The sequence below is a fragment of the Xenopus tropicalis genome, chromosome 8, assembly GCF_000004195.4.
Source record: "Xenopus tropicalis strain Nigerian chromosome 8, UCB_Xtro_10.0, whole genome shotgun sequence".
Taxonomy (NCBI): domain Eukaryota; kingdom Metazoa; phylum Chordata; class Amphibia; order Anura; family Pipidae; genus Xenopus; species Xenopus tropicalis.
The window spans coordinates 108,253,686-108,264,574 of NC_030684.2; the positions used below are offsets into that span (position 1 = coordinate 108,253,686).

A 10,889-nucleotide genomic window follows, 5' to 3' on the forward strand; every position below is an offset into this window, starting at 1 on the left:
TATGTTTTACTCCACTTTTTACACAGCATGATAAATATACTTCTTAGATTCTATATAGGTCCATACCAAGTAGTGCACATCTAAGCTCCCCAGAAGAACTGAAATACATTCTAGAATTTTAAGAAACACTAAAACACAATACATTGATAAAAGAAGCTGTGTAACTAAGATCCATTCCAACTTAAAGGGGTAGTTTACTTTCAGGTTAACTTTTAGCATGTTATAGAATGACCTCTTATTTTTCAATTGGTCTTCATTTTCTTACATAGCAACATAGTAAGTTGAGTTAAAAAAAGACATACGTCCATCACATTCAACCAAAATGACTATATATAACCTGCCTAACTTCTAGTTGTTCTTCTTTAAGTTTTTTTTAATTCTTTGCCTTTCTCTTCTGACTCTTTCTATTTAAACCTTTGTCTAGTCATATTTCTTTCTCTAGTCATATTCTCTTTCTCTAAAATCACTGCCTGGTTGCTAGGTTAAACTGGACCCTAGCAACCAGGTGAATGCTGAAATTCCAGTGAAGAACTGCTGAACAAAGAGCTAAATAATTCAAAAATCTGCAAATAATAAAAAACGAAGACCGTTTGCAAACTGACTCACAATAGCGCTCTATATCATACTAAAAGTTATTTTCAAAGTGAACATCTCCTAAAACACACATGCAAACATAATTTTCTCCCAAAAATCACACACAAATCTTCTGAATGACCAGTCTGATCTGAAGCATAACTCTTGATGACTGAATGCCCCCATGGTCCATAATCTGTACAGGCACAGGACATAATCAGTTAAGAGGGAATATCAGGAATGCACCACCATGTACACCCCATGTATTCTAATTATATATTATATATCTATTATATATTATATGTTTGTCCCCACAAGGGACTTTAAGTCTGTCATGGTTAATCTCAGCTATTGGGGCAACTAATCTCCCTGGAATGCCTTTCCACTGGCAAGAATGCGAATTGCCAGTGTAAAGGCATAAGCATCACTAGGTTTTTTTTTCCCAGGAGCTCCCTCCCGGTGCAGATAGCCCAGCGCTGGTGGGGGAAGTTTTTCTATATAAAAAAAAAAAAAACACCAAACAAACAAAAAAAAAAACTATTGTTTCCCGCAACTGGAGTGCAGGCTCTATTAGCCCGCATCTCTGGTGGGAGAAACAATATAGGAGTGATAGGTGCCCTTTAATGGCGATAACTTTTTTGCATGCATCAAGCAAGACAAAATGTATGTCTCAATGGAAATTATTTAGCAACTATTAGAACTGGCAACTATTTAGAAGGTAGCATTAACTGGTCACCTGTTTAAAAGCAAACATCCGTTTGGTTACTATGGGTTACTGCTCCTGTGCAAACCTTGTGCCTTTTATTACACATAAGTGTTAGTGTCTGAAAATAGAATGTCTCAATAACATCTCAATTCGATCACCCAGACTCAGACTATATAATGTTTTTAGTTTTATGAAAAGACGGCTGCTATTCTGATGTTTTGATCTTGGTCATGGCATTTGACTCAAAAAGAACCACAGCCCTTCCCTGTTTGCCTAGGAATAGTGACACCTAAATGTCACGCTGCACAATGTGTTCAAGTGAGGTCATGAACATAGAGGTATTTGCCTCCATCCTGCCAGTGGGAAGACTGATCTATTGTTAGTTATAAATATTTACCTCCGTTTATGGCAAAGTGAGGATGTTGAGCATTAGAGCCGCACACATTAGCTTTAGTTTCCCTTTGTGTGCTAATTGTTTCTTAACTGGGATTGTAGCCAAACAAGCAGAAAAGAACAAATGCCTCTGGAAACAGGGAAGGAACAAACAGGACGCCTTACAGTTCTGTTGTACGATTCCTCCACAGCACAAATTGATAGTGCTACCCCTAACTAATGATACACACAACTCATTTTTAAGATCACTTTTATTTTTTCTTTTTATGTGGCCTTGCCTGAGACAGATTGGTGCACTGAAGTACCAGCAATCTCACCAATCTGGAGCATTCATACAAGGCAAAGCACATGCCCAGGCCCAGACTGGCATTCAAAATAGGCCCTGGCATTTCAAATACACAGAGGCACATACAGCCCCCACCCAATAAACAGTGATTGTCTTTAGCATCTTACAGCAGCCCTTTTGGCATTTGTCAGGATCCACAGACTGTCAGTCCTGCACATGCCTGTTAGACAAACAGAACAAAAACATACACTGCAGATAACCCGTTAACTGAAAAACCATACAGCACATGCTTATACAGGTATACTTAGATCAACAACCCTTCAATATTTTTTGCAGCTCCTCAATAAAAGGGCATTTTACTCAAGCCTGGATTGGTGACAAGGTCTCAAATAAGATTGTAAGCTGAAATAGAGCAGCATGTGAAGTTAAGAAGTACTGTACAGTACAATGTACTGGAGATATATATGAAAATAGAAGGACAAAATAAAAGTTAATACAAGTATCTGAAAGCACAAAAAACAGGAGCATATGCAAAACTTGTGCTGCACTAGGCCATTTTTGAAGGAGACAATCCTTTCCTATAAAAGAATGTGGCAACCAGATCATTATCCCCTCTTCTTATGTTCTATTTTCTGGTATTTATATATATTTATGGAGCACTTTAGAGAGGGCACATCATTCACATCAGTCTCTGTCCCGGTGAAGATTATAATATAAGGTCCCTATGATATCATTTGTACTCACACAAAGTAAAATAAAAAATATTGTTACCATACTTTACTTATGTTTCTATTAAGTGTTTCTTACAATGCAACAATGTTTCAGTCGGTGTCGGTAAGTTTAGTACTATTAATGTCTTCTGTGTTCTAAATACAGGTATGGGTCCCATTTCCCAGAATGCTCGGGACCTGGGGTTTTCCAGATAAGGGGTCTTTCCGTAATTTGGATCTCCTACCTTAAGTTTACTAAAAAAAATTATTTAAACAGTAAATAAACCCAATAGGATGGTTTTAGCTCTAATAATGATTACAGAGAAAAAGGAAACCTTTTTTTAAAAATGTGAATTATTTGATTAAATGGAGTCTATGTTTATGGGCTTTCCGTAATTCAGAACTTTCTGGATAATGGGTTTCCAGATAAGGGGTCCGATACCTGTATAATTAATGGAACATTTAGGCCCAAAGCCAAGCCTGTATTACATGAAAATTCTCTGGGACAATCTGAAATACTGTTGCAAGCTTGGGCATTTTTTATACTTTCACAAAGAGGACCCATAAGCTAAGTGTTCTGGAAATGACTCCATTAAGCAGAAACAGTAAAGAATACAAACCCCATAAGGAATTCTTTTTGAACAAAGTTCCCATGACGTATAATCTTTTTCCTGGAGAAAAGAGTAAAAATAAATCCAGTGTTGGGACTGATCTTATTTAAAGTCGAAAATATGCCCCTTTTCAAGTGACAACTGAAACTGGTCACTGTCTTGCAAATTACTTGGGTAGTTACTAATAAAATGCTAGTATAAAACTAGTTACTGACTTAAAGGATTAATTTCAACAAGAGAATAATTCTTTCCTTAATGACACTGACAGCATTTGGAGGAAAAAAATATGTTCCAGATGGCAGTATCATCACACTATTTGAACCCTCATCCAGTAGTGTGTTGTGACTGACATTGGAGGGTGCTGCCCACTAGATTTATGCAAATGATACATTCTTGAAAAAAGCCTTTCCTTGTCCTTTAATGCATATAATACAATTACAGTCCAGGCAATTCCATGTTTCCTACTTTGTGGCAAAATTTGGCAGAGGTCTTTACCAGTTTCAGCGCAATAATGCACCTTTGACCAAATGAGGTCCATATAGAATTGGTTTGCAGAGGCAGGAGTGGAAAAATGCGAATGACCTGCACAGAACCCAAAACTCAACCCAACTGAACATGTCTGGGATTGGAACATCAATGTGAGTAAAGCCTGAAAGTCCCACATCCGTGCCTAACCTCACTAATGCTCTTGAGGCTAAAATGGAAGAAATGTGCAGTCAAAAACACATCCAGCAAAATAAGAAAAAGCAGATATAACAGTATAGGGTGAACAAACTTTATATTAAATAGATATCCAGTGGGTGGTGGACCTTCTTTGCGCACTGCAATTTTCTTTTGTCTTGTTTGTAACTCAGTCTTTGTGTCCACAGCAAAAATAACTAGGGTTGGTTATGGAGCATGAATTTACCAGGAAAATTAATTTAACTCAATAAGGCAAAGATACAAAAAGAATGTATTGTAATCCTTGTATACCTAGCACAATAAAAAATAGGGTGTGTTCTTCAAAAGTAGACACAGTAAAGTTTCCACTAAAGCTCAGCTCTTCATGTGTTAAAAGGTACTTCACTCCATAATTATGAAGTTGGACAGAACACATGCAGATAAAGCTCTTGAAGCAAAGCAAAAGAAAAGTAATTTCCTTTTAAGATCATTTTTGAGGACAGTATCACAGGTCTGACAACGTAAAGTAGAAGGAAATGGTCTATTAATGGGAGCAGGGTGCCAATTTGCTTATAATCCTGCAAGCACCCCGCAGGATTATATTAAATGCTTACCTTAAACCACAGGTTGCCACTCCTTTTCACACAGACTTAGGGTGTTTTTTTAATGAGTGCCACATTGCCATCTTCTCTACAGATCCAGGGATCCCTTGCTGCTGCCATAATGTGTGCATGTGCAGTACAGTTAAATAGAAATTTATATGCAAAAAGACAAATTTTTGCTCTACTGCGATAGGGACTGGAAAGAAGTTGGCACTCATTAAAGCAGAACCCTGTACATTTTAAAGTGAATAAGTGTGCTCACTGGGGAAAACAAACTGCCACTTAATGATGAACAAAGAAGATAAGGAAACAGAAAAGCAAGTAACTTACATGCAAACACAAAAGAGCAGATTTCTCCTTAACTTGACCTCAACTAATATAAAAAAAAAAAAAAACTCAAATAGGTTCTAGTTTACACCTTTATGCCAAGAACATGCACCACAAACATTCTTGTACCTGCAGGTTGCATATGAATTCATAGAATGCAATCATGGAAAAGTCTGATCGGCAGAAGGAGGTAGAAATCCTATTGTTTCTACCTCCTTAACTGCCGTTTCAGCCCTGAACGGTTTGTGGCTGATTGTACGATCTTTCGTGCAACCATCGCAAATCACCACGTGTGTGGCAACCTTTGGCTAGTCTTTTACTGCAACAATGTCCAATAGGATCCAATGGGATCTAACAACATTTATATAGAGGTAAGTTGATAAATCAAATTTACTTAAAGGGGTTGTTCACCTTTGAATGTTACTATGATTATAAAGAGTGCAATTCTAAGGCAATTTGCTGTTGGTCTTCATTTTGTATTTGTGGTCATTGAATTATTTTGCTTTTTGTTCAGTAGCTATTGGGGTTGGAATTTTAGCAGCTATCTGGTTGCTAGGATCCAGCTTAACCTAACAGCCAGGCAGTGGTTTGAAAGAGAGACAGAGATATGAATAGAGGAGGGCCTAAATAGAAAAATAGGGAATAAAACAATAACAATGCAGCCTAAAGGTGAAGACACACAGAGCTACTAGTAGCAGCTACAAAAATGCTGATCATTTATTGATAATTATCTCTGCATGTATTTTAGCAGAGGCAACTCTCATTACTGTCTATGGCAGGGTATTTTCTGTTGTTTAGTAGCGGTGACAAGTAACTGCTACTAATTAGCTCTGTGTATCTCCACCCTAACGGAGCAATATTTCTTTGGCTGCCGGGGTCAGTGACCCCCATTTGAAAGCTGGAAGGAGACAGAAGAGGAAATAGTTTAAAAACTATTGAAAAAAAATGCAGACCAATTGAAAAGTTGCTAAGAACTGCCTATTTTATAACATTCTAAAAGTTAACCTGAAGATGAACCTTTAACTGTTTGTTGATACTGTTCCTGGGAGGAGGTTGAAACCAAACAACACTCCAGAAGGGCAGTCTTAAAGGAAAAGTAACACTAAAATTTTTTAAGTAAAAAATATATTCTACCCTGCCCCAATAATTGCCCTATCCTGCACACCATTTATTATTTTGAATGCTTTATTAGAAAATACCTACTAAAACTTGGCGATAGGGTGATGCAGGGCAGAATCCACTATGCGACGATCGATTGATCGATCCTAGCCCGGCTCCTTCCTATACAGAAGGAAGGCTAGGATTGATCAATCGATCGTCGCATAGTGGATTCTGCCCTGCATCACCCTATCACCCTATTTCAAATGACCAGAAGTCAAGTTTTAGCAGGTATTTTCTAATAAAGCATTCAAAATAATAAATGGTGTGCAGGATAGGGCAATTATTGGGGCAGGGTAGAATAGATTTTTTTACTTGAAAATTTTTAGTGTTACTTTTCCTTTAATAGAGGCAAGATGCAACTTACCAACACTAAATTACTCTACAAAAGAAAAACGGGTACTGCCCTGGTGATTAAATCATGATTTCTTTAATCATTTCATGGTTTCCTTCAGTGCAATGTAAAGCCATACATGTGTGAAACTTGCAGAGACAAGTATATGTTGACACTTGTACATTCCACAACTTGGACAAAATATTTTGGTGGATTTGATGGCGTCCTCAGATAAAAGAGGAAACACACTAGAAATATCCTGCTTTTGTATAACAAATCAGACAAGAATGAAAGCAAAATACAACTTAGAGCATAAAGGAAACTGCATACAGCTAGTGTGTGTGCAAATATAAAGGGACCAATTTAAGTTCTTTGGGACATTGCTACCATATAAAGAATACAACATAGCATAACAAGGTTATTGTACAATGTCCATAAAAGGCCACCTGGCAAAAGAACCTTTTAAGGTGCAAATAACTGAACTGATCGGCGCTACAAATGCCCTTATGGAGGTTACTAACATGTTTAGTAAACATTATTCTAACACACCAGCCTATTACAGGTTATTTCAGCACTGTAATAATTACAGTATAATGCAAAGCCAAGAGTGCTAAAAAGAAAATTGTAATTCCAAAACTGTTTGGGGGGGGGGGGAGACTAACTACAGTGTTATGAATCAGTGTCCATAGGCTCTGACTCTTTGCAGGGGCTGTAAAGGTGTATGGGTTTCACTGCACTGCAGGTCTGTATTAAGAAGGAGCAGACACCAATGATGAAGGGCAAAAAAAACCAGATCCATGTTTTGTCATTGTTTTTGTTCACAGGAGGTGGATTATGGAGGCTTAGCCTCTGCAAAAAGAGACCAACTGCTATATATACAAACAGTTATAAGTTTTCCAGTTAGAAGACTTCAATTGAGCTCTAAATAATACCCTGCTGCAATGGCTCAGACCTGTAGTGCAGAAGTGGATTAAGTCACATAGTTTGTAATGGAACATGCAAACCTGAAAAAGCAAACACTGGTATAAACACTTGGGGACACAGAGCTATGGGCAAGTGTGTTAACTTACAAATAGAGGAGACCAAAAAGTCTCAATTGCAATTGCATCAATATTCAGCAGTATGTATTCACTAGAAAACTAAATGTGCAAGTGTATGTTTCAATTTATATAGTATTTATGTACACAGCACTATACAGCAGAATAATAAAATATTAGAACAAACAGGAGTCATTACAATAATAAAAAAAAAATCAATACAAAGTACAGTTACATTAGAGATGAATTACTAAAGAGGCAAAGGATGGAGGTTCCCTACCCCGTACAGGTACAATCCAAGTATGAGGCATTCACATCATAGTTTAGCACTCATGTCACCATACAGATAACCACTTTTGTTTTTACTCCCCCATCCAAAATAACACAATGTGCTGACAATTTATGATACACCTAGGATTGACATTCCAATCTCAAACCAGTGTGTAAACCCAGTCACTGACCCCATTACATTTGATCTAAATTGTCTGATTGGATGTTTGTGGATCTGGTCGCTGGAGCAAATTAGGAGACCCACCATCCTTGAACCAGCCTCCCTGTTGTTGCTGAACTACAAGTCTTTTATGGGAGCTGAGGTTCAGCAATAGCTGAAGGGCCATAAGTTCACATCACTTGCAGGGCTCCCACAGAAATCCATCTTGGGCGAAATATAATTTTAGCCCTTGGGCCCCATGTGCCCTGCACAGGAAAAACACTGCCTTCAGGGGTATAATACAGATGGCTGCCATTAGTTGGTATAAAGTCACTATTTCTGTGCCTCCTCCCACCCTCCATGTTTATCTCTCCCCTCTCCCAGAGATTACCCCCCACCACCCCATTTGGGGTAAGTGAATCACAAAAAGCCTACGGATCATGGTAATAGCCAAACAACGTTCCATAAGTGCAGCCCTGCGCATCCCTGCAATTAGCCCCCGCTACCCCGTCCCCCGGCTTTGCCTACTCACCAATGACGATCCGCAAGTGTTTGAGGCGGGTAAGAACGTCCTTTTTAGGGTCCAACACTTTCTGGGTGGATTTCTTTACATCCCCGTGAGTTTTTTTAGAAAACATCCCGGAGCAGAGGAGTGGGAGGGAGGGAGGACGTACTCCCGGCTCATTTACCGGGAAGGAGAGACGGGAACTCCCCACTAAGCAATGAAAACCCCACGGCTCATAAGGAGGGGCCCTGGGGCACAGGATATAAGGGGACGGGGTGCGGGTCTCCCCCGCTCTGACAGCAGCAGGTTACACCGACACATTCAACATGGCCGCCCCTTCTATCTCTAGGGTAAAGCAATCAAACGCCGAGCTATTCACCACTCGCTTCGCCCAGAACCCATTAGGCTGTAGTGCCACCTGTGACCCCTAGTAATCTCAGCAAAATTAAGCATGATAAGGTAAATTACTAATAATTGCCGGGAACATAAGAAAATGGAGAGAGATAATATAAGGCCCTTGGCAAACTTTGGGGGGGATTTAATAACATTCGGATTTTTGTGGTTTTATTTATTTTCCTTTTTAAATCAACACGAAACTCACTTCATTTTGAGGAATGGCAGTCACTTACTAAAAAATACAAATGATGAAAGCACAAACGAAAAAAAGTCATGGAAATTTGCGGAAACTGCAACTTTTCCATATTGTTGCACAAAAGCCTGTGGTAACAAAACCTCTAAAACCACAAAGCAAAGAATAAAAGTGGAAAAGGGGACATCTGGCAATGACTTCTAGATGATCGCGACAATTTTAGCTGGCGTATTTTTACATTCGAAATTTCCCTGGTTTTGTCTCAACCTCAATGTTACTGTGCATGAGCGCACCCACGGGGGGGGGGGGGGAGGGAGAAGGGATGAGGTGACCACACGGGGTGCCTGGTCAGCTTGGGCTGCCCCAGTTTTGTGCTGGACAGGAGACAAAACACCCCATGTGCCAATAGCCTAATCATATTGTTTTCTTGACTCCTTTTGATCTGGTTTACTGCTCAATTTATCTAAGGACAGGCAGGCTCAATTTTTGATTCTTCCTCACAGATCTTTTCTATTTGTCTAGCCCCAGGTTTTCTCATTTAAACAAATACGTATGTAATACTCCTAGAAGCAGAATACAATTGACATTATGTACCTTCATTAAAGAAACTATAAGTAAAGACAGTGTTTAGGTTACCAGAAAATGGCCGTGAATCTGACATATACCAGGCTTTGCACACTAGGCCCACATTTAGGGGCACATTTATCAATGTACGATTGTGTCCAAATACTAAAAATTTGTCTTTTTTTTCGTAAGTTTTAGAACCGTGCGTATTTTCTGTAATTTGTAATTAACTTTTTCATACTTTGAGGCAATTTGTGCGATGCTCGCAACGAGTACAAAAGTTTCAGAATTCATTCAAGCTTCAGTATCGTGACTTTCCTTTGGCCAGGTTGCAGCTGCAGAGTGCCATTGAGCCCTATGGGAGACTTTCCTTGGGCCAGGTTGGAGCTGCAGAGTGCCATTGAGCCCTATGGGAGACTTTCCTTGGGCCGGGTTGGAGTTGCAGAGTGCCATTGAGCCCTATGGGAGACTTTCCTTGGGCCAGGTTGGAGCTGCAGAGTGCCATTGAGCCCTATGGGAGACTTTCCTTGGGCCGGGTTGGAGCTGCAGAGTGCCATTGAGCCCTATGGGAGACTTTCCTTTGGCCAGGTTGGAGCTGCAGAGTGCCATTGAGCCCTATGGGAGGCTTTCCTTGGGCCAGGTTGGAGCTGCAGAGTGCCATTGAGCCCTATGGGAGGCTTTCCTGGGGCCAGGTTGGAGCTGCAGAGTGCCATTGAGCCCTATGGGAGACTTTCCTTGGGCCAGGTTGGAGCTGCAGAGTGCCATTGAGCCCTATGGGAGACTTTCCTTGGGCCAGGTTGGAGCTGCAGAGTGCCATTGAGCCCTATGGGAGACTTTCCTTGGGCCAGGTTGGAGCTGCAGAGTGCCATTGAGCCCTATGGGAGACTTTCCTTGGGCCAGGTTGGAGCTGCAGAGTGCCATTGAGTCCTATGAGAGGCTTCCAAAATCATGCACTGAAGGTTAAAAGTCAGAAAGGCTTTTGCGCTGTTTACTATCGTTCGGATATGAAAATTTCGTAACTTTCAGATTGTACCAAGATATTTTCATACAAGCATGACACAACTTTTCGCAAACTTAACGCACATCAGAAATTTTTGTATTTATTTGATTGATGTCATTTGATTGCCCATTATTGATTGACACTTGAATGCTGGAACAGTGGTTAGGTGCTGAATTTATGTGCTAAGGTCCTGAGATTTGTATGTTCTTATGGTATTTATGTGGTTTTCTTCCAACCATCCAAAAACATTTAGCATTATAACTGACCCTTGAGTGTTCATAGCAGGGACCTATGTTTAAAAACTCCACTAGGGAAGACACACATTATTGATGAAGTTTTGCATAACATATTTGCAATACAGAAATAAAGAATGGTAGTTATTAACTGTTAGCAACTGTTTTATA

The 10,889-nt window shown here is 39.7% G+C and overlaps 1 protein-coding gene across 10 annotated transcripts in view; it reads right to left on the reverse strand.

Moving 5' to 3' along the window:
- Nucleotides 1-8,741, reverse strand: part of ralgapa1 (Ral GTPase activating protein, alpha subunit 1 (catalytic)) — a 112,200-nt gene extending 103,459 nt beyond the window's left edge. For 3 of the 10 annotated variants that reach the window (XM_031890555.1, XM_031890553.1, XM_031890556.1), the window contains exon 1: nt 8,360-8,724. In XM_031890555.1, the coding sequence (XP_031746415.1) occupies nt 8,360-8,465 (106 nt within the window). In that variant the 5' untranslated portion in view covers nt 8,466-8,724. 10 annotated transcript variants of the gene reach the window in all.
- Nucleotides 8,742-10,889: the final 2,148 nt, after the last annotated feature.